The sequence below is a fragment of the Lepeophtheirus salmonis genome, chromosome 1 (assembly GCF_016086655.4).
Source record: "Lepeophtheirus salmonis chromosome 1, UVic_Lsal_1.4, whole genome shotgun sequence".
Lineage (NCBI taxonomy): Eukaryota > Metazoa > Arthropoda > Copepoda > Siphonostomatoida > Caligidae > Lepeophtheirus > Lepeophtheirus salmonis.
Window position 1 is genome coordinate 28420805 of NC_052131.2, and position 25390 is coordinate 28446194.

Genomic DNA, 25390 nt, shown 5'->3' on the forward strand with positions numbered 1-25390 from the left:
ACATATATGAACAAAAAAAAAAGAAAAATACGGCGAAGTCATAATTTCCACTTTGCAGAGAAATACCCCCAAAACATAATGCTTCTACCCCCATACTTGACAGTAGAAATTGTGTTCTTCGGAGTCAGCATTTGCTTTAGATGGCGAGTTGAGTTGATACCAAAGAGCTCGATTTTGGCCTCATCTGACGACATCACTTTCTCACAAGCCTCCTCTGAATCATTCAGGGATTCATTGGGAAACTTTAGATGGGTTTATATGTATTAATAACTTTCTCATTATGTGATTTTTAAGGCGGAGGTTATAATCTGTCTCTCACAGTTAAAATAAATCTACAATTAAAATTACAGACTGTTCTTTTCGTTATCCTTGTTTACCAAAATTGCTTACTTTATAAAGAAAATGAGCTAAAGAAATGTGTACAAAGTGGAAACATGGGTAAGGGAGAGGGTAAAAAAACCCCAAAACTTGCGTATATACATTCTACATGGCCCAAAAGATTATTTGTTCAATATTTATGTATATTGTACAGTCACTTAAAATTAAACGATTGTTAACTCTCTAACGTCTACGATGTTAATCAGTTACGATAATTCTCGGATTACTTGAAATTAGAATCCTTGTTCATTTCCAAGAACAAAAATGTTTTTTTTGTTATAAAATTTGTCAAAATCTAAGATTTATGATTATAAATCGAGATTTTCGAGTTTTGGGTCAAAATTGAGTTTTTTTTTAAATTTTCAAAGTAACTTACTGACTGTTTTTCTTGATGTAGTTTTATAAAAATGAACTATTTTCTCTATAAAGCATCTCTAAAATTAGATTTGTAATATATCTAAAAACACGTTCATTTAGCATTTTTTTCTATAGACAATACGTTTGCAACAATGAAAGGTCATAAGTAAGAAATTTGCAATATTTTTTTTGTTTAATTAATCATTGATATTTTATTTGAAACTGTATTGATGGCGCTTTTGAGTAAAAAAAAAAAGTCAAACTATTCAAATGAAAGATTCCTAAACTGAAGTATAAAATATCATACGTATGACGTTAAAGGGAATCTAGGATGTGGTCACAATGGAGCATGACCATTGTTGACTTATATTAGTTTGTAAACAAAGCTACAGAGAGTACTGCCGTCTTGCAGCAAAATAATACAACTCCTCCAATGATAATAATATTAAATATATAGTATAGTATGTTACTCAGATGGAGGGTGCAGCGAAAATTATTCCCAGTTTATGAAATTAGAACTGATATAATATTAATAGAGTTTAAAAAAATATGGCATTAACTCGTGCAAGATTTTTTTCTAGTCTGCTATCTGAATAGTTTTTTTGTTTTCCAAAACTATTATTTTTATTGTTTAATATTTGAAGAGAGAATATCTAAATATAAAGCAATAGCTTACCACTAGTGTATGTGCTCTTGAAAGACGGAGAGTAAAGCTGAGGAATTGTTGAGAGTTATTAGTGTAAGTCCTTGTGAGACTCAAAGTAGAACTGAGAATAAATGAAAGAGCAATTCAATTTTTTGTTCTTGCTGGATACTGAGTGAGATTTGTGTTTATTTACTTCCTCTCACAGCTACTTGCAGCTGATCTAATAAAATTTAATTACAACAAATCTACTCTTATCCCGAACATTCTTGAATTACCAGGGTCACCATGTTATTTTTCCGGTTTTTCATTCTTACATAGCAGCAGACCATATTTTGTACAACTCTACACATTGAACTACGAAGACATCCTGGGAAAGTAAGAAAGGGAGGGGAAATAAATAAAACATCCTCTTTTAGCCTATCAACAGCTCCAACCATCTGACTAAAGACGTATCAAATATTCACCTTTGTATCTGCGTATTATTTGTATTTTTAGAAATATGAAAGTCAATAATCATTTTAGTTTCATAGTACCTGTTTTGTTACTTTTTTTCTTCATTGAGTCCACTTATCTACAACAACAATAAAAATAACCTTTTGTTTTTTATTATATGCACTCGGTATAAATTGATTTCAATACACACATGTTCCAAACATCCTTTTGTTTCTTAGATAAAACAAGGTTGGTTTTATAATAGATTCAAATGAAAAATAAAGTGTCGTTATTTATCGAGAAAGGAATTGAAGGAATAGATACAACCACGTATTTTTAGAACTATGACCAAAAGATAATATTACTTTAAAATAATGTTATGTCGACTCAGAAATTATCCACACGGGGTACGCTTTAATTGAGTCGTTTATTTTTCGACTAGACTCATTATATTTTTTTAATGGGTTGGATTTATATTCAAACAACCTTAACAAACAATAATTATATTGACTCGTTATAAGTTAATATCCTAGAATCTTATTAATTAAAATTATATATATATTACATACAACTTCTTTAATATTAAGATCAGACCACATAAATTTTGTAAAAGTTGTGAATGTTTAACTGTATTTTCCCGCTTTTTATATGATCATAAGTGGAACAATTCCGCATCATAACTTAAGAGAGTCCAAACAAGTTTTATAGACCATAGATGAACAGATCTTTATTTGTTGTGCGAATTAAAGGTACATTCGAATATACGAAAATAATCCAAGAAAAGTTGTTTTCAACATTCGAATACTTAATTAAAACCAAAAATCATTCCTATTTGAAGACAATGTGGGTACAGTCTGAATATTCATTCTGTTTCAAAGTGACAGTGGATACTTTTTCTTTTCAAAGTTATCAACTTAAGTCGACCAGCACTACTTTAGTATATCTTAAATAGTCTAAATACATCTATGCAGATCCTCATTCCTTCAACATTTATTTACTAAATTGATTCCGTTAAAAACTAACATTACACTCAGTAGCATTCACTTGCTAGTATCTATAGAAATAGAAGTCATTCCCCCTATGGCGTCAATCTTTTATATCTATGGTATGTCGTTATCCCACTAATGTATAGCTACGCTCTTAATAAAATATGGCATTTATACAGTAGACTTAAGTCAATACTATTAACAACAACACTACCTACTTCTGTGAGTTGCCGATTTGTCCATTCATACTCTACATATATTGTAAAGGTGACATTATATAAGGTGTGTTGATAAGAAACTTGTTAGCTGACAACTTTTTGATGACGTCACAACGGACCCAAGTTCAGAGTTAATTAATAATTATGGATAAATACAAAACGATGAAGGAGGATAAAAAAGTTGTGAATTGCGTGGAAATACATCTAATTCATAGTGATTTGCATGAATCTTTTGTAGAAAGGATTGAAATATATTCATCCGTATCTACCCATCCTTTCCGTCCCTAAAAATTCATATTTTTCCCATTTGGATATCCAATGCATCTTCTGATCCTCTCTTCAACTTCATGTTAAAGGGATCTCGCCTCTTAGTATTTGTGCCTTACTCGGTGGATATCATCTCATTTAATCGAAGAATCCTGCATTCTGTAAATGCACATCACATAAAGGTCTATGATAGTGACTTCTGCTATTATCGTGAATCATTACCTCTATGCTCAAGAATACATAAATTCTTCCATATCTTTTATGAGATCCTCGTATACATCTACATATAAGTACTATGTAGTTCTATAGAACGACAAAATAATTGACTGAAAGATCCAGTGAGGAACATGGATAGTTATATCATCCTCCATCCACTGCTCCTTAATTGAAGTTATTGATTAATTTTCTTCAACTCTGCTTCGTCTTCTACTCTAAGAAAATTATTTTAATGATAAGTGTCCTTGATTCATATAATGCAGTAATTTCTTATCTAAAAGGATAATTATATAACTTGGACACTTAAAGCCTGACCCTTGATTAGTGATTTATTTATTACTTGTGAGTCCCTTTTGTGCTTGTCAAACAACTGGAAGATTATTCTAGAGTTTAAAGATAATGTGTCTCTCTTTTCTTGATAGTTCTGTCTGGATTTCTATTCTGCTTTTGTTTATAAATAGTTATTTAAACCATATTGACTCCAGAGTCATCTTCTAAGCAGCTAAATTGCTTGTTAGCATATTGGAATATTACTTTCTCGAAAATCTGGAATCTTTATAAAAATAAATAAATTACTAAGTGTGTGCCATATGAGCAAATTATAAGTTGTTTGATTGAAGGCAATATTTTAAAATGTATCAAAATTATGTTACGATTGTTTGATTCATTCGATTTTATTTTGGACTTGCAAATGCTATTTCGTTATTGAGATTCTTGTCAGGCAAGTTGAGACCTCAAAATTATTCCTACTTAAATAACTATTATTGGTCTTATCAGTAACTATTCCATGCTATATAAAAGTGGCAATGCTTTAGAAAACTTGATTTCCCTAGTATTATATATATAGATATACATTTATTTTGACTCTTCTCTCTAGAGATATTAATATATGTATATATATTAATATCTCTAGAGAGAAGAGTCAAAATCACAAGGCAAAAGAGGTTTATTCAAGGCATCATATTCGGTTATGTTAGCAAGATAATTACATTGAATTACACTTTTATTATATTCAAGATAAATGAAAAATTAAGATCTTATTGTTAGTTTATGTTTTCCAAATGAGCCTTTCCTATTTAGTGCATGTTATTCACTTTATTTTAATATATTATTGATTTCTTCGCAATACTATATTTATTTGAAAATGTATGTCCTGAAGATTTTGTTTATTCAAAGCAGCTTTTAATCTATTTTTTTAAACTAATTTAAGTGCACTTACCATCGGACGGTAAAAATTTACACTAATAGAAAGTCTGATGAGAAAATAAAATACTATTATATATTGTACTAATACGATTACTTACATCAATTTTAATTTCTTTCTCAATTGACTCCTTTGTGACGTCATCAAAATAGCCAGTACACTTGTAAACAAAAGCCAAGAAATCTCTTATAGTCACCTTGACATATTATAAGTGTTCTAAATATTGATTGGTTAAACTCGAATTAAGTTATGTTAATCCTGTTGAACATCGTACTATTAAAATAATTAACGAATAGTACAACAGTTGGAGAAAATGGCTTGGTTGGCCAGTTAATTTAAAGTCTTGTTTCTTTCTCTCTATTTAGAGAAGGAAAGGTAGAGTATAAACCGAATAAAGATACGACTGTAATTAGTGTTATGAATAACGTTGATTTCAAATTAGTTTGCTAACAAATTGGGAGCATTTACTTATAATTAGGAAGGTACTTAATGAAGAATAGTCCTACAATTTGGAAGAAAATGGGCAAAGGTGAATATATACCTTGACGCTATTATAGTTATTGTATTCCATCTTTTATTTTGTATTTTTTTAAAAGTATTTTTCATATAAAAGTTGAACAAGGGCCTTTCAAAACTATAGATATTTGATATAAAAATGTCCTTTACTAATTAAATAATAGTAACAATAAGGGGCTATGTACAATGTACGAATGTAAGTAGTAGGGGTTTTTGGAATTACGAATAGGAGGTATAATGTACGTACCACCTTATAAAGATAGGGGGCTAAAGAAATGTGTTCTAAATACAAAAAACTTACATACGTACTTTGTACATGTCCATAAAGGAGGAACAAAAAGACTTGCGGCAAGGTATGTACTATGTACCCACCTTAAGTAAGTTAACGTTGATTTAAGCCTTTTTTCTATTTCTTTTTGGAGTAAGACATTTTGGTAGTGTTAATGAAGTTGACATATGATCAATCACTATTATTTTATAGATAAAGTATCTAACGTTTTTCAAATTTCCTATATTGTTTTACAAATTTTAATGCTTACTTTGAATGTTATAACCTATAACATCAATACTATAAAACTAACGCTAAATAACTTGGTATGTGGTTGGTAAGCAGTATCGAACTTGCAAATTTTTAGGAGTAAAATAATTAATCATTCGTATGAACATGTTTTTTTCTAGAAATTTCTCACATCTATCAAATCTTCCCTTTATTAAATACATTCCAGATCCTTTAAATTTTTTGACCCTATTATGTAATGAATACTCACTCTTTTTATCATATTAAGAAACAAGCACAAACCTGTATATTTTACGCAAAAAAAGTATAATCTACATTGATTCATTTCTTAAGAGGTATGAATTTTATTCAAAAACAGGTTCTCACTCCCCCTTCTCTTATAAATGAATTATTATATGGAGTAGAGAGATAATTTAAGTAGAAATCTACTCTACTATTTTCAAATCATCATGCTAATGGATTTCATCGTCATGAGTGTGCTCATTGCATTTGCTCTGACCCTATATGGACTCTATATCTGTTTAACTCCAAGAGTTCAAATCCCACCCGAATATTTCTTTAGTATTCGTGCGTCAAGGATCAAAGGGAGAATACAAGAGGAAAAGAGAGCCCATCTATCAGAAAAAAAACAGAAAACAAGCATTGTACACTTTGTTTGATGTCGTCTCATTAGACTTCAAAACACAACATTGTAATTACATTAGGAATATACATATATTATGTAGTTATTATAGACTTATAAATATAACAAGTGATTTATTTGGAAAGAAATTGTCTCTGTAATTCCTTAAGATGGATGAGGTAAGAAGGGATCCATTCGAAAGACAGGCACAAAAATTGAACGAATTATGTTTTGTTCTAACATTGATCCTCGATGCAGAGGTCATCGTTTTTCGGACAAAAATCCGGAAGAGTGTCTCGAATCTCCTGTATATTCCTTGACTCCTCCAACATATAATTTAATTCTCTCTCTAAATCTCGAACTTGAATAGCCTGAAAAATAGAATAATAATAGGGTTTAAAAATACTCTGTCCCAACTATTCTTGGATGTGCATTAAAAGTACTCGAAACCAAACCAAACCGCCACCTACAAATTATGTATGTACATTGTACATATGTTAGTACAACCCCTACATAACGTACTTACTAACAAATTTATCACACATAGTATCGACGGATTGGAATATAATATCTTTTTTGAAAAGATTATTTTTTCCTAGGGCTCAAGTCTAATTTTATTCCAGCAAGTGTTGGGAAGAGCCCTTCTGATCTCTTCGATACTTCCCAATTTCATTTTGATTACATTGAGTGAGCTCATAAAATAACGTATCCGCTCTGCCTATGAAGGGATTTTAAAAGGAATTTGATGAAAATTTTGCCTCTTTTGCTAGCTTTATCGTGCAAAGGGGAAAAAATTTCTGATGTTTTGGCAATAATTATCCATTTAATTACATACCAACATGGAGTTGTAAATTAGGAAAAGTGTAAAAATATACCTGTCTTTGCTTCGCCTCTTCCAATTCCTTAAGTCGTAATTCTAAATCAGCAGCCTTGTATTTTTCTTCGGCCATTTGAACTCGTACCTCTAATCTCTCGATTAGACCCGGCTCAGGCTCTTGCACATTTGCGAGTATGACAGCAATGTTATCCAATTCCTTTTTAGCATTGTTAACCTTCTCAACGGCATCTCGTGCCTTGATCTGAGCCTCATTAGCTTTAGCCAAAGCCTATTTCAAGCATAAATATACACATATTTTTACCAATATTATTAAACTTCATTTTACTGTAATAATTTACCGTTTTGGCTAGTTGTCCATCTTGTTCAGCTACTAGTTCCTTTTCTTCTATAATACTCTTTGTTTCCTCCATTTTATCTTCAAGAGAAGCCACAGAGGAGGAGAGCTCCTTGGCTTGCTCCCATGTGACTGCAGATTCATTCACAATTTTATCAGCATTGACAGACGCTTCTTCTGCAATATCCTTGGCATGTTTAGCGACGCTCAATGAGAGATTTGCATACGTGTCCGCTCCACTCAAAGACTCTCTTGCCTCATTGGTTTTACCTTCTGAGTCCCGAATGATATTTTCAATGTAGTCAACATTTTTCATTGCTTCCTTTGCAGAATCACGATTTTCATCAACATGACCTCCAAATGCTATGGGTTTGAAGTGATGGAATTATCATGGAAAAAGAAAATGAAAAAAAAAACATTAATACCTTGCAATGTTTCCAAGGTAGCTTGCGCATCCTTCAAAATATCATTCCCAGATTTGACAGCATTGATAGCTCTATTCCTAAATTCATCCATGTCTGCCAACTGCCGATCAACCTCTTGTTGTTGAACATTGGCTCTATTTAGTAGTTCCTCAAGCATGGCACGTTTATCTTGAGTTTGTTGAAGGAGCTCCATGTTGTCTTGGATCAGTCTCTCAGCCTCACCTCGTATACGCTCTGCATCGACTTCGACTTGTGAAGCTTTTTCACTCACTTCCTCTGAGTTGACTTGAGGTATTTCAAGACCTTTAGCCTGACGAAGAATAATTAATGCCTGCTGATAGGCTTCGTTCGCTTCGCGTAGAGCTACGTTTGCAAGACTTTGTACGGATCTAAGTTTTTCACCCATTTCATCAACTTGGTGATTGAGGATATCAATTTGATTTGCTTCAATGTGTTGTTCCTCTAGAGCTTCACGAGTCATTTCATAGGCTTTTGAAGAAGTATTTGAGGCCTGGCGAGCAATGCTCGTAATTTCAGAGGCATCCTCCACAAGTCTGATAATATAAATGAATTTAATTCAGAATTCTGTGAAAATATGGAAAACATTTATTTACTTTTCAGCTAAATTTCCGGCCTCTCGTGCAATGGCAGACATTTTGTCACTTTCACGTCCAAACTTTTTCGATTTTTCTTGAGCTTTCATGAGGGCATCTCTTCCTTGAGTTTCAAGTTGTCTTTGGGAAACCTACTTGATATTCAATTAGAAAACATAAGAAAATGAAAAATAACCTTTACCTTCAAAGATTCTTTGGCTCTTTCAATAACTTCTTTGGCGTTCCTCACTTTGTCATCTGCTTCTACACCATGCTGTTTGGCAGTTTCAATTTGTCGATTGGCTTCCATGACCTGACTAATAACTTCTTCTAATTTTAACCGGAGTTCCTCCAATCTTCCTCGCAGAGTATTTCCTTCCTCATTTTGTGAGCTAATCCTTGCATCTACAAGTGTTTGAGCAACTCTAACTCTCAAGCCTCGCAATTGATACTCAAAGTCATCGCCCACTGGTTCAGGATTTTCAGCTATTTGTTGCAACAAATTTTCCAATGTCTCTAAATTATTTCTATGTCGATTAGCTGAGTCTAATACTAAATTATAACAATCATCACAAGGTTCACAAATTTTTTCTCCTCCATAAGGGCCTATTTGTTGTGACTTGGTGTTTTCCATACAACGATCACATTTACGTCCCTCTACCTTTTCACGACAAGGACATTGCCCTGTTACAAAATCACATTGGAGATCAGTTGATCCAGAGGGATCACAGTCGCAAGGTTTACATCCATCTTGGGAGAAACCATAGTGGAAAGCCATACAAGTGTCACATCTCTGACCTGTGACTCCTTCGTTACAGTTACATTGTCCCGTTTCCACGTGGCAACTTTCGTTTTTGGAGCCTGTTGAGTCACAATTACACGGTTCACATCCCTAATCAATTAAGTAGCAATGAATTTATTAAAAATATTATAACCCCCATAGAGCTACTACATATATACGCGTAAAGTTTTAAAATGTATCTTACCTCACCACTATCAATGTTAAAATATCCATTTGCGCATTTTTCGCAATCTCTACCTACAACATGGGGCTTACAGCTACAATCTCCAGTAAAACCATTGCATATGGGCAGGAATGTTTCAGTATCCAAGTTCGTTCCCACAGGGTAGCATTGACAATGTTGACAATTTGGAGGATCTCCGGGTTTTTTAATGGCAAGGGCATCCCCAAAGAAACCAGATTTACATTGTTGACAGTTGAAACCATCCGTATTATCAATACATCGCAAACATTCACCAGTAACTCGATCACAATTACCAATGGCATTCGGATCCACATTATCATTGCATTCACATCTCTGACAGGGTCTTACCTCTCCATTTTGACCCATGGGATCTCCAAAATATCCATCCTTACAAAGTTCACAACGAGGTCCAGTCCTACCATCTGGGCATTCGATGCAAATAGGGGATTCTGGATTACCAGCAATTTCTAAGCAAGCTCCTCCCTTCGGACAAGGACAGGCTTGGCAGTCATTTGGACTACCGTTTAGAGCATTTCCGTAGTATCCTCGTGCACACTTTTCACAATTTTGCCCATCCGTTTTATCCTTACATTCACATTTGCCTAGAAGAGGGAATTTAATTATAATTTGAATAAAATAAGCTAAAATCGATAGACTACCAACCAGACTCGGTATCACAAATATCAGCATGTCCGTTACAACTACAAGGAATACATCTAGCAAAAGGACCTCCATTGTTTTTATGATGGTACCCAGGCATACAAAACTGACAATATTGACCTTGATATCCCTCAGGACAATTGCATCTTTCAATCCAGGTTGCTTGAGGTCCTGTAACCCCTCTACGAGCCGTACCAAGTTTTACCTCATCTAAAAATCCCATTCCTTGTGTTACATATGTTCCTCTAACTTTAATAGCCGATACATTTGCAAGTATTGACATAAAATCTTTGGAGCTAAGGGTTGGACTCCACCCAAATTCCGGGTTTTCATGAAGTCGAAACTTATAGTCTTGCATCTCGTAATTGGGCATAGGGTTATTTTGTTTGGTAATGGGAAGAGAAATCATTGTTTCTTTCACACCTCCTCCTTGAATAATGATATCATACCTATCAGGTCGTGGACCTGCATTATTTATCCTAAGTCTAAAGCTTAACTCTTGATTGTAACTTGCTCTCAGATCCCCCAAAAAGGCAGCTAATAAGTATATATATATATAAAATGTAATTATTTGTAAAATAGATGTCATATTTTAAATGAACATACGAGGAGCATAAAAATAAGCGCCTCCAGATTGACTTCCTTGTATAGGAAGAGATTGAACGCCGATGAGTTTGTTGATACCATCATATCTAAGTGGTAAAGATTCATCTTGTTCAAAAGATGTCCAATCCTCACTACTTCTAGAGAAATCGCTAAGAATAGAGACTAGGAAGAAGAAAGATTACAATGACATAAGATTGAAGACAAATTAAATTACATTTGGTGTATCCTCCACTCAGTTCACACTCAGAGGTATGCCCATAGCAAAAACAAGGTGTACATCCAAATTCATTTTCTGGATCAATATGAAAGTGCCCAGCCATACAACGATCACACCTTTGTCCTTCAACATTTTGTTTACAGTGACAATATCCCGTTTTCGTATCACATGATGCTTTGTTTCCGATACAACCCTCTGGTAAGCATCCACACTCCTTACAACCAAGTGTACCAAAATTCCAAAAATCTGCTTTACATTGATTACACTTTTCCCCTGTTACACCAGGCTTACAGTCACAAATTCCATTATCAGCACATTGGAGTGTTTTGGAGCCTATACAAATGCATAGAAGAAGGTAAAACTCAATCACCCTATCTTAAAACACATTTCAAGTATATTAGCTACAAACCCGTGGGATCACAATTACAGGGCTCACAAGGAATTCTGTCATCTGCATCAGGGACAGGAGAAAAGTAATGATTTGATTTACAAACTTCACAGTGAGCACCACCTCGATTCCCTTCACAGTCCATGCACTCTCCACCATGTCCGCTCTCCATATATAATTGTTCATTGAAGCGACATCTCATGGACCATCCATTGCACTCACAAGCTGAAAGTCATAGGATTATAAATAAAAGGACATTGCAAGATGTGATGGTGTGTCTTTTTTGTATATTTATTCAAGGACTGTAATTTATAAGAAATTAAGAGACATGTTATGTAACTAATAGTAACGTGGAATATTTATGTCATAATAACATAATTAATAAGTGAAGGCTCTAAAATAACAACGTAATATCAAGTAGATAGGTATGTATTTGTGTGTAGATAAGTATGTAGTCCCAAACCACAAAAGAAAAATCTAAGGAGAAGGTGGTTCGAAGGTTTATAAATAACGGAACGAGAGAGATTCATTTTTTAAAAAGACAAACAAGACACTTTACAGATATACATGTAAAATTTATAGGCAGTATAAAAGAAATAAAGAAAATACTATGGTCGGTACATATTCATAATAGCCAACGAATTCGAATATCATTTTGTTGATAAAAAAAAATAATATAAGGGTAAGAACAAATTTGAATAGGAGATCGCAGTTTTTTTTCTATCCCATATTATACTTATACATAATGGAGAAGTCGTAGAGTATTGCTGATGAGTAGATCATGAGGATGAAATGCAAATTTCAATGAGGGGAGCGGGCACTAAGTAGGTATCTCTGATACACTTTGCTTTAAAAAAAAAATGTAAATATCCTAATGATAAAACTACCTGAATACATCAGATGTATGAGGTACAATAATAGGGGAGGGAGATTACAAAGAGAATTCTGAGCATAATCTGTATGGATCAATTTTGCATCGTAAAAATGTAATACTTTGATTCAAAACATCTTCTTCAAAGAGTTCATTCTTTATTTATTTAAGAAAGGGAGAATAGCTGATTTGATTTCCTGAGTTTTCAAGTCGTGGAATAGGAGGTGGTTCACTTCCACATTGTGCTTGCTTCAATTCCCATGTCTTGAGAGCTGACTTGTATCTCTGGAATTCATGGCACCAATCAGAGTAAATCTTTTGATAATCTGCTGTTTTATTAGGAGCAGAGCAACGGTGAGAATCTACTGCAATATGGTAAGAGTTGACTATATCCTTTTCATTCAAGACGCAATCATATTTTCCAGCGTCATTTTCATTAATCCCAATGATAACTAAGCCATTGTCATTCGTAATTACATACTTGTCGAAAGATTGATGAACAGGATAACGCTTTCCTCGTCGATTATCAAAACGATACCAAGATACACCTTCTCCTTCGTTGTCTTGTCTTAATTGGCACGGAAGGTGTACGCTCTGTCCAAAATTGGCAATGAGCTTCTGAGTTGGTGTAGAAGCCTTACAAAGACCATGCTCTGCTTCAGATGGATCTTGTAAAAGTCCTAAATGGTAAGGACGGCACTTTCCAGCCTCACGATCCCATCCACAGTATGGATCTCTCAAACACTTGACGCAGGAATCGTATCGAGATGAACATAGATGTAAATCAACTTGTTTAATCGTTTTATCGGAAGAAACAAAAAGACTCTTTCTTTGTTTGGTCGCAATGGTCATAGCACGCACAGCCTCTCCATCTTCGAAAACAGAAAGAATATCCAAGAGCCTTGATTGATATTCTCCCTTAGAATCCTTCCAGCGGGACACCTTATATATTTTCCCAATATCCGTTCCAGCATAAAAGATAGTATATTCCTTTTCTTGGCCATATCTTCCTGCATGAACTTTATCGACAGCAATTCGAGTGAAAAATATGTCCTTTCTGTAGAAAATAGGAGCTCGAGAGTCGTGAGGGACATCAGCATCCATGAGAGGATGCTTCCTAATAAAGTTGAGTACAGAGTCTGGTAGATTTCTTGTATCCTTCACACAAGTTCCTGGTCGAGGTTGTGGTACAGAGGACTTTCCAACTGGGAGCCAGACGGAAGTGGATGTAGCTTGTTCTTTAAATTTTCCTTGGAAAACTTTTTCAACATCTTCCAAACGGAAAGAGCAAATAGCAGAGCCTCTCAATCCATTATTAGAGGTTGTAAAAACAGCGTGGAACGTGTTGTCATCCTCAGATTTAAACACATGTTGAATTTCATTAAAGAAGAAAGGAAATTCTCCAGGTATAGAGCAATTGAGTCTAGCTTTAAGATAGGTAACCCAATTAAGATGAAGAATATTCTTGCCTCCAACATCAGATTTACAAACCCGTGCGACACGAGAATAGATAACTTTTCCACAATTGATGTACTCAATAGCAATTTCTCTAAAGAAGAAGAAAACATATTCTCCAACTTCGAAGGAAGCCACAAAATCTGGTTTGTCTAACATGTAGGAATCGTATTTAATAGTACGCTTGTAGGTATATTCTCTTCGATTGCTCACAGGATCAAAAATATCTCCTCTAAAAATAACAGTATCCGCTTTGGTAAATTCAGCATTCGTTGCTGAGTAAATGGCTGGAAGCTCTCCTGGATTCCCTGATGTAACCCAAATGGCAGTAGAGTTATCATCCGGATCATAGGGACACTTGGCAATGCCGTCTCCGATCCCAGGGTAGAACTCATGTCTCCCAAGTCGAGTGAGATTCGCATAGAGGACTTCATCCAAGGGATGGTGAGCATTGCTTCCACAGACGTAGATCCGATCATCATCAATCACCTCAATCACGCGGATGTGATTACGGCACTGAAACTCGGAAGACTTCCCTCGCCCCACGCAGGAATCCACTTTGTCCGGATCCATACGAAGGATATCCGTGGAACAGGAGGTCAGACTAATGTTATTCGCATTGCCACGAATCAAAACGTCCATTCCACCCACATACAACACTCCTCTCTTCTCATCCAAAGTAAGCGTTCGATAATAACCATCATTCTCCAAACACCGCAGTTCCTCCACGTAAGGAGATCCAAGACCACTAACAGAATCCAATAGTAGAGTCCAAAGGAGCAACATAGCTGTGCCTCTTCCTCCAGCACTCATCCTACCCTCGCTTTTTCAGCTTGAGCCAAACTCCCCGATCCAATATCACAAATAAATAATAAATCAATGACAATGCTATGCAAGAAAGAAAGATATATAGAAAAAGAAAGAAAGAGACAGTTTTTCTTTCTTTAGATCTGAACAGAACAGCCAGCCGCTGCCAGTCTCGCCTTTGAACAACCCTTCTTTTTTTTCTTTTCCTACCCAATAGGCAATACTTCTACCTCAGCCCCAGTAGAAGCTCGCTCGTTCCTTCTAACTCTATAGCTCACAGATGTTGTCCTCGCTCATTGTAGCTCATCATCATAAGGACAAGGTTAATTTAGTTAAAAATTATTATTATTAAAATATATCATCGCTACAATTATTTCTTCTTTATTTATCTAATTGCTCTCAGCAAATTATGAATCCTTTGTGGCGTCTGAAAAACGAATTCCCAATTTGAATAATGGTCAACATGTGTAAATCATAGTTCTACCTGTCCTACATATATTAATTAGGATAATCTCAAATATTTTTCAAAAATAGTTAATGTCTCAAAAATACTTTAATTTAGGAAAATCCCATGATGATAATTCTTATGAACTTCTACTACTCACAAGAGCCGGTAAACCAAGGGCCTCCATATCGCTCCTCAGTTTCTTTTAGGTATTGCTTGCCCGAGCCTCTATCTTCCGTCGATAGGACTCCAGTGGACACAACACAAACAAGAATCAGTCGTCGCCAAATCATCTCACTTGTCACTATGTCTCATATTCACTTTTTTTACTTATTATGCTTATTCCAATGACCTGTTCCTTACCTTGAGCACCCATCAAGGTATAATTTTTTATTATTAGACATTTTCTTTTCTTTTCCCCCTTACTTCATACTACATCATACATGAGCCTCAATTTCATGTATTAGGAGGAGGTGGATCATACTTACGCTTGCATTCATTGGCGTTATCCGATGTTGCTCTTCTCCATGGTCGATCCCAATGATCTGGAAGACATGAGTCACAATTTGGCCCTTCAGTTTGATGCTGACAAAGACAAACTGTTGGACTCTGGGGATCATCCTCAATGGTATTAATACAATGTGTTGCATGACCATTGCACTGACATCTTCCTCCAACAGTGAAGTCCGTGACAGCATAGTAGTAGGATCTCAATACCTTAGGATCTTGAAATACTTCATCACCAAAAGTATTTAATCTCTGAAAAGATATTTTAATGTCCGTTGCTGAGACCCAATCTTGAAGTTCTGGACTATATTCGTAGTTATAGGCTGAGGGTCGACCTTCAAGGGTAGAGAAGGCAACGTTACCTCCGGTCAAAGGTGTCATGTCAGAAAACTCAGACGTACATAATGCACGGTCCTCATTGATCTTTGGAAGAAGGAAAAGAGAAAGAGGGGATGAATGTCGAAATTAATTTGATTAAAATATTAAAATGATCTACCTTCATTACTCCGTCCCTGGGTTGAATAATTGAGGTAGAGTCTGTTAATTTGTAGGTGTCTCGACATGTATTTGAATAGTACTGCCATGGTATCCATCCTTCATTAGGCTCAGGATCTTCCAGTTTGGGTTGTACCCGATTTTTCTTATAAATACTAAAACTATCCGGGCGTAGAGATTTGAACTTTAATCTAACGTAGGTGATATCATAAGCCTTTCCTATAATTATTATATTGTACAAAATAAAAATACATTAATAAGTTAAAACATATATGTGGGGAACAAACACAAAATAAGCTATAATATCCCCCTCAAAATTAAGAATCATAGGAGCCATTGCCCTCCCCCCTCCCCCTCAAATGTATCTTTTATTAACTCTGAAGTTATTTGTCAAATTTGGGTTTGGTAAAAAAATAAACACATTCTGTCCCGTTTGTCAACAATGCGCCCCTCTAAGAAAAATCCAAGTCACGACCCTGCCCCCATCCCAAATAATTCGGTCCCCACTTGCAAGTAGATTTTAGGGAACGGGATTGTTATTTTTTAATCATTTAAATATCTAATGAAGAAATATGAATTAAGTAAATATTTAGTCATCCTCCCATTTAAGTATGTGTATGTGCAAATAATAGTAAAAAAGGGATTTCAAATAACTTAACTCAAGGTTAATTAGTTATAAATTAATTATCTATTATACACCTTCCGGGACATTCCATGTCAAGAATACTTTCAATCTACCATTTATATATAAGAATCAAAAATATTTTTTAACGTGTATCTTAATTTTCACTTTACAAAATAAGAAGAGTAAAGTGTTAATTAAATGGAATGACGAGGACAGGCCTGATTGACACTGTAATGTTTCAGAATGTCCTCTCACTTCAAAACTTTAAGACACTATTTATCATCTTCCTCTTGTTCTATATAAAATTTTGGTATTGATTTGCTTCAAATAGATTAGATTTTCAAATTATATACATCCTATTATTATGACTTTATACCATTTTTAGCTGATTTACTGTTACCGCCCATATGTCATTTACAGTCAAAGGATAAAATGACGAATAAAACTAACAAAGAATCTCTGAAATCCTAAGGGCAGTATACAACTGGAAAGATTAATCTTTCTTAAACAAATTAATAACAAAATTTTGAAAAATGAACGAGAGGGAGATGAGAAATAGAGTCTCAAAGTTTTGAAGCGAGATTATTTTAGACAAATTCCAATATAAATAAAATTTGTCCCAGTCATACCATAGACTTTAATATTCAGATTTCGAACAAAGCTTAAGATAATCTTTTAAAATTATAATATTCTGAGACATGAGATGCAGATTCATAGCCACCAAGAGCTGGAATGTATTTTCAATACAGAACTGTGAGTAGGATTTTTTTTCTTTCACAATTTGACAGAATGTTTTTATATTCTTTTTAAGAAGAAGCTAAAAAATAATGTTTGGGAGAGACTAAACTTGAATTTCGAAATTTTGATTTTTTTATAAAGCAAGACAGACATTTTTTATTGATTAAAAAAACTTAAAAAAATTCCTCAAAAATGCCACTGTTTATAGTACACTTTGCATGGAATGTCCCATCTGCTGTTTTGAGGGTTGATCTATGTATACTATAGATAAATTTGGTATTTCAGTTTTCCCTTTTGTTATGATGGAAGCAAAAAGAGGCAATAAATATAGTTATCTTTTTTTAGTTCATCATCGCTAAAAATATATCTTAAATTACCTAAATTGACGGTGAGATTAACATCAGCCATGTGCACGTCCTCCAACATAGTCACAGACTGCCACCAAGTTCGATTAAAATCTGTATCAACATCTGTCAAAAATTGCGGAGGATGTTTATTTGAAGGAACACTGTTGTCACAAAAATTACATTCACGATCTATTCCATGAGTCTGAATGCAATATTCGATAACCCGCCCTTGGCCACATGTTATGTACTCTGGAGAAACATGAACTTTCTTTTGGAGGACCACATTTTTAAATGCTGGCATGCATTTCTATAAAAATAATAAAATGTTAATGATTAGGTACATATGGTGTTCGAAATCGTCGTAGTCTAGGCGGCTATAGTTAGACGCCTTTGAGCTGACTAAATCATCATTGCAACCGTTTCTACAAAAAAAAAAAACAAGAAAAAAACCCAAAATCAGTTGGTATTAAAGGGGCGTCTGCAGGGTTATATGAATATACTTTTCCCTAATTACCTTTTTTAAGAAAAAAGAAATCCTTAAGTTGATTTTTTTTTTGGGGGTGGGGGGAGGTGGTAATATATTTCCATTTGAAAGGTTTTTTTAAATTTCTCAACATTGGGGGGGGGGGACTACAACTCATTTTAAAATTTTAAGCATAACAAAATCTATTTCCAATTCAACCAATAAACGTTCAGAACACTGATTAGGGGGAAAAAAGCAGAAAAATTGATGATTGACAATACAATATGTTGTATATTTTTATGTTAGCAATGGTATTGACAAAATTAGTAATACCATTGCTAACATTATCTGCCTATTACATAATTTTTGAAGGATAATCATTAGATAACCTATAATGACTGTTTGATGTAGAAGAATGTCCACTATGTAATCTATCTAATTAAATCAATCGTGAAATTGACTTTAAGTAGTTTTTTATTATAAATAGAGGGTCTAGTGATGTGGTTCTAGAGATCTGTCTCGACTCCACAAATTCTTATTTTCGTTGTCACGACCACATAAATTAAGATTCAGTTTTTATAAGTTCCTAAAAAAAAAAGTAACAAGATCAATTTGTATTATATTGTCTCGATTCATGAAAGTCCTGTTCTCACTGACAAGACTAGGGCTCGACAGATTAAAATTATTTATTTTTTTATTGATGGGCGGCTAGATGGATCGGTCTAAAAAAAAACTGAAGTCCTATCAATCTGGTTCTAAGAAAGTTTGTCAGTCCTAGGACCGGTCGTTATCAGTGTTTTATGGTAACTACAAGAGCTGAAATGACATAGATACTTAGGATGTCTTTTCAGCTTTTCAGCATAATCTCTTTCCTTGAGACAAGATACCTGAAGTTTAAAGTAGGAAGTGTTACGCTAGAACGTATGCCACCCAATTATTATACGTTCTAGCTATCATTAATTCTTTTCTTCGTTTTTATCTTATTTAATCCTAGCTAGGAGGTAAGTAAATAAAAAGATAGCTAGAACCGTTGTCCTTAGTGCCGTTGAATGGTAAAAAATATATTTTACCGAAATTAAAAAAGACTGAAGGGGAGGGATGGATCCGACATTATGCCTGGGATTCTATACAAGGTTGTAGTATTGAATAATTCATGATCAAATTTTGTAAAAACAAAAATTAATGAAAATTCTATCATTTAATTGTGATTAAGCATGTTTTAAATTATGTTAATCATCAAAGTCAATGAAATTAATTTTAAGTAAAAAAGAAAAGATAACTTCAAAAAATAACTACTCTTATCGAATCTTTGGTTTTGAGGTCGTTTTTAAAATTGGGATTTTTTTTTGTCTTTGTTTGCTTTTATTATAAAAAATGATCTGAACTTATTTTTTTTAAAGGGAAATAAGATTTTCTAGAATAGGTCCAATAGAGTGCAAACCTTTGCTTATGGTCATTTTCCAGAATTTGATTTTTGCTATATCAAACATCTTCATTAAACCTACAGATGGACAAGAATTTGAACTCTGTGCCTCAATATGTACTAAAGTTATGGTCTATTATGCACTTGTAATTGACTGCTCATAATTGATTATATTTTTCTCTCTCTTGAAATTACTTCTAGGATAAGGTAATATTGACTGCATAACTAATATTCATATATCTACACCACAGACAAAACATAAACAGATTGGGCACTCGTTAGATCCAAATCGATCTGTAACTTTTCCCGTAATCCTGATGACTAACAAACATACAAACAAAGAGAAGCAAAAACATAAACTGTGTTCAACTTCGTTGCAGATGTAATAAGAAGACGCGATTCATACATGGAAGTCTATCGACTTCATTTTTTTCCACTTGAGTGATACACCCCTTTTTCTTTTATAAACTTACAGTTGTTACTTCATAATTTGTATTTAAATACATTTTGCTGGTAATTCTTTGTAACTCAACACATTAAACGATGTTCGTGGTACGTTATGAGTTTTTTGTTTAAAATTATAATGAAATAATTATTTTGTACTAAATAATTGTTAAGATTACTATTTGTAATAAAAAAAAACTATGAAGCAGAGCAATCCTTGCTGAAAAGTGTAAATTGACATTTTAAAATATAAAATAAATATATTCAGCCTTTATTTTACACTTATTATTTATAAAAATGAACACATAAGGGAAAAGGAAGAATACCGTCTTTATTCCAGATACCAGATGGTTCATTGAAATCTGAACATTTAGTTATTCAATAATTAATTAAAATAACCTGAGATCTGAGAAAATGACACTTGAGCGTGATCGATTAATTTCAGATGGACGTCTCCAGCATCAGCGTTTACACTGTCAGCAAGTCCGGAACACATTGGAGAGGAAGAAAGGCTCTATCAAAAAGGCTAAACTGGACCCGGAGGAGTTAAAAAAAATAGCCCAGGCTAATCCCTCAAGTCCATGATGGCCCATCCAAGAGATCTCGGGATTTCTCACCAGAATGTCCAGAGAACTATAAAAAAGTGTGTGGAAAGAACCTTGTGAGGGTAGAAGGGCCACTTTTGACACCAATAATAAAAGAAAGCCATCTTTTCCGTTGCAAAACTCCTTAAAATGAGTCTTTTGAGATCTTCTGATGCCAACCCCCTATATTATACCTTTTAGGTGCATGTTGAGAGGAAGGCCTGCAGTATCCGTCATCCAAATACCAAGGCTTTCAAATCATTTCTGCTAAGGGCGGCTTCATTAATGATGAATAGAGATCAGAGACACATCTATTTATATTATTCATTTTTTTGAAATTCCATCGTTAGTTAATAAATTATGTCTTTTTGCATTTTAAAATTAAAAGCGTTCAGATTTTAATGGACCACTCGGTATCTATAATTCTATAACTCAGCTATAAAAAAGTTAATATGACAGCTGCACTCTTAAATGTCTAGAAAATAATAAATATCAAATCAAAAAGGATATCTAGATGTGAACTGTATTATAAATTTTTGTAATTAAAAAAATTAAAGTTAAAGCTTTAACTTTTAAGGCTTTTTAATCATGCTTTCTTTCAATTCCCTACCTTTATCAATTATATTATATACTTTTTCCCCACTATTAAATATAATGTATAACGAGAAGTGGATTGTACGGTTCACACAGTCGTCCTTTTCAGAGATTCCAATCTATGTATTAATTTTTCTCTGATCTACACTCAAATGAATCAGAGTTTGAGTAACGCATATTGGTAAAAAGGAGTTGTTCTTTCATCATGAAGAAATATATTTCCCTACAACTATATTTTACTACTCAGTAAAGCGTAAAACCTCCTCCTAAAATCAAATTGAGTTATGTATCTCAATTTGTTAGAATGTTATGTCGATTATGCATTTTTTACGTTTTGTGTTATCTTGAACTTAACCTTTGCCCTTGACCTCTCAAAATTCTTCATTGCGGAGGTAAATATGAAATACTGAAAAGTTCCCAACCTCACCTTATAAAAAAATTATGAATAGATCACGGTGATATCTCGCTAATGCAAAAATACCGAAAAAAAAAAATTGTTGTTCTTGTTAGTTGTCGATTTCCTCGTCTGATTTGGGTATTTCATAATTTATCTTTTTTGAAAAATGAACAAAGTAATAAGTTATAAATTATAAAAAAATAAATTATTCTCCGTTTTCTAAAGGAGAGGAATACAATTTCTTGTTGACCTCTGGTCGTATATAAATATTGGACATCTTATTATTTCTATTGTATATAGAAATACAAATGTATGTATAGCTACGCCTTTAATGAAATATTACTAAGTAATATTATAATATAGAAGTGAATAAAATATTATGTAGCATTTTATTATTATGAAATATATTTATGTAATTAATTTTAAAAATCGTGGATAAGTATTATGAGAATGATAGTCTAGGAATACATAAGAGATAAATAGCAGTTTGATATGGTAAGGAAATAACCTATACAAAATTGTATTGTCATTGTACTTCGATGTCATCCTTAGGTACCAGATCTAGTTCAAATTTTGAAAGGAGACTCTTTATTTCGTCAATGAAGATTAAAATACAGCATTAATCATTATTTGGCATTAATTAACTATTGAAGACATTTTTAATACCTTTACAAATTATTTATAAATTTTTTTAAAGCTTTACTTTGGAGCAAATTAAGAGAATAACATAAAATTAAATTAATCTTTATTTTCTAACACAGATCGTCTAATTTCCCTAACTTATCTCTCTTTTTTTTTTTACTCCGAAGGGCAATTTAAAAAGAAAAAAAACAACTTTTTAAATACTTTTTATAGGTTAGAAAAATGTCTATCAAAACTTTTTAATGCTCATAACTAAAAATGCCTTCTAAGTTAGATGTTGTCTTTTTTCATAATTTGATCAAGATGTTCGACCTAAAGATGACAAACTCAAAGGAAAATAAAGGAAAAGGAAAATGCAAAAACCCGTCTTAATGGTCATCAGAGCATCATTAAAAAATTTGTTTGAATATGTTTTATACACCGCAAGTTTTAAAAAAAAGGCTATAGGTTTCCGCAGTGATCCAAAGGTTGGGAATCACTGATAGTACGTGCATTTACCATGTAGAAGCTTACATGTGTCTCAAATTAGAAGATGTATAAACATAAACAAGTGCAGATAATCACACTTCTTACAATATGTACAATGTACAAGTACATATTTATAAGAAAAAGACTAAAGTTCAAACATACGATATACACATAATATAGTTTTTGTAAATGTTTGTTAATAGGGGAATGAAGGACAAACTTACTTGTGGTTTAGAAAAATCCCCATCCTCGTAACAGGGTGATCCTGTTCCATCAGTCTTTACGTAGTCCACAATGATACAAAAGAGGAACAAAGGGGATATCCAAAGCGCTTTCAGCCTCATTGTTTAAGTACTATATTTAGGTTTTTGTTCTACTTTCTTAAAACAACACTGTACACATATGTATGTAGATTGAAACTCTATATAGGTTTTCTTTCACAAACACATTTTTAATACAACTTATCCAGAGTATAGTACGGAGTTCTGAACCAAAGATGTGATCAGTTCGTTGGGTCTACTCGGAATGGGGGGAAAAAAGAAGAGAAGAGAAGGGGAATGAAATTGTTATTTTTTTATTTTGTGAACATGTGTTTACCCCAGATTTGTTCACTTATATATTTATATATATCTGAGAGAGACTTTGAATGATAACCGGCTTCTCATTTTCTGCTCTTTATTTGAAAGAAATAAGCGTATTATATTCCTCTACAGATGATGATCCACCGTGAATCCTTGTCTCTGAAGGAGTGAGTTTCAAGTAGTAATGTGAAAATTGTAGAAAACTTCATGAGTATCTTTAAAAAAAACAACAACAAAAAAACAGTATAAACAATTGGTAACTACATACTTGTGTTGGGTTTCCGTCTGGAAATCCTAGACCGGTCAGAGATCGTTATATTTTTTGTTGGGCCCAACTAATTCTGTCCAACAAAAAGCTCAGTCTGGACTGGTCTTATAAAAATTCGGTCTACATTTGTCCAAAGGAAAAATTCGGTCAAGTTCGGTCCAAAAAAAATCGGGCTAGATCGATTTACAGATAAATTGCTAATAACATTACATTTCAAATACAATGACGTCATATGAAGAATAAATATAGATAGCTCAGATTTATTTTAATAGCGTTGTCAATTATATAAAGTTTGTATTTTTTCTAGGACATATCGTGTACTTTTGATATTTAAAAAAAAAATCAATGACGGTTGATTTAGAAAAAAAAATATGGTCTCTCATATTATATGAGACCGAAAAAAGTCGGTCTACAAAGTGAGACCAAAAAAAAATAAAAATTAGTCCACGGTCTGAGACTCCAATGTGGACCCAAAAATCGGTTAAGAAAAAATCACTTAAGACTGAACTGTTAAAAAAATTGGTGCTGGACAGAGTCTCATAACTAATAATTACCAATATATGAAGATTACATCAAACATATAACATAGTGATACTAGGTGTAAAAATCATAAGACTTTTCGCTATGTAAAAAAAGACACCAAAAGTACATTTGGCAACCTTGGCAATTTAAAGAATGTTTGAAATGAAGAAAATAAATTCAATCCTACTTTGTATCAAGTAAGGACATCCGCAGGAATTACTCTGTTTTCAATCCTCAATTCTACTTTGAGTCCAACAAAGACTTAAAATTATAAATCTACAATATTATTATCCGGTGTGTCTGCAGGATGATTTATTTTTATTTTTTTGAAAAAATTCTAATATTAAAATTTTTTTTAAATCCAAAGCTATTCACCAAAATTAACTTTTCAAATTTAATATTAAGTTTTTGAAAAAAAACTTCAAAAATTCACAAAGATTCACAAAAAAACATTATTGATTTGCAATAGTTTCAAACATTACATTTTTTGAAAAAGTTTCATAAATATACAGCTATTAACAAAAAATAATATTTATTTGACATAGTTTCAAACATTAAATTTTTTGAAAAAATTTCATAAATATACAGCTATTAACAAAAAATATTATTTATTTGACATAATTTCAATTTTAAATTTTTTGAAAAATTTTCATTAATCTACAGCTATTCACAAAAAATAAATTTTATGAAAAAAATTTCAAAAATTCATAGCTACAAACAAATTCAACTTTTTAAATTTAACATTAAATTTTTGAAAAATACTTCGAAAGTTCTCAAATATTCACAATAAGTTAAATTTTCGAAAAAAAATTCAAATATTAAATTTTTATTTAAATCTACAACTATTCACAAAAAAATAAATCTTTTGGGGAAAAAATTAAATAATTAAATTATTTGGAAAAAAGTCCAAAATCCATAGCCATTCAGAAAAATTTAATTTTTCGTAACAAAAATTTATTAATATTTTTTTTGCTCTGCTGCATAGCTTGCAAGAATGAGGATAATTTTTTTTCCAGCCCCTCAAGCCACCCCTGCGGCCGACACTTCTTTTTGTTATTCATCAGCACGAACACTCGTGGTCTTCTCTTAAAGGGTCTCTAATTGAGAATAAAATAATGATAACAGCTTTAGAGAATAAAATAAAACCTATTCAGGTTGACAACGACAACAAAACGAGCGCGCTAAAATGTGCTTAGGTTTTTACATCCCTATTTATCTCTGTAGTAACTCATGGCTTTAGTCTTTTGTTGTTTAAATTTTGTGTGCTTATATATTTCCGTGTAATTACGCCATGTATGCTTAGATCAT

The 25390-nt window shown here is 33.0% G+C and overlaps 2 protein-coding genes across 5 annotated transcripts; both read right to left on the reverse strand.

Moving 5' to 3' along the window:
* Positions 1–6379: 6379 nt before the first annotated feature.
* LanB2 (laminin subunit gamma-1) lies at positions 6380–23461 on the reverse strand. Of its 4 annotated transcripts, none has more exons than XR_005864251.2 (16): positions 22936–23461; positions 17727–18003; positions 15988–16205; positions 15473–15914; positions 11428–11631; positions 11016–11351; positions 10802–10963; positions 10199–10732; positions 9536–10137; positions 8752–9441; positions 8571–8701; positions 7957–8510; positions 7536–7894; positions 7235–7465; positions 6886–7077; positions 6380–6730 (listed from the first exon to the last, which is right to left on the reverse strand). XR_005864251.2 is itself a non-coding variant. In XM_040712315.2 (15 exons), exons 1-15 carry the CDS (start codon positions 23053–23055, stop codon positions 6596–6598), a joined length of 4995 nt encoding a protein of 1664 aa, XP_040568249.1. In that variant the 5' UTR covers positions 23056–23461; the 3' UTR covers positions 6380–6595. The 4 variants fall into 4 exon arrangements, 2 of the variants coding, with proteins under 2 accessions (XP_040568249.1, XP_040568260.1); XR_011781498.1 differs by having other exon boundaries at positions 15145–15914; positions 22936–23238; XM_040712315.2 differs by lacking the exon at positions 6886–7077.
* On the reverse strand, positions 11674–14828 carry Sema2a (Semaphorin 2a). The gene has a single exon (XM_040712339.2). The coding sequence runs from the start codon at positions 14543–14545 to the stop codon at positions 12440–12442; it is 2106 nt and encodes a 701-aa protein (XP_040568273.1). The 5' UTR covers positions 14546–14828; the 3' UTR covers positions 11674–12439.
* Positions 23462–25390: the final 1929 nt, after the last annotated feature.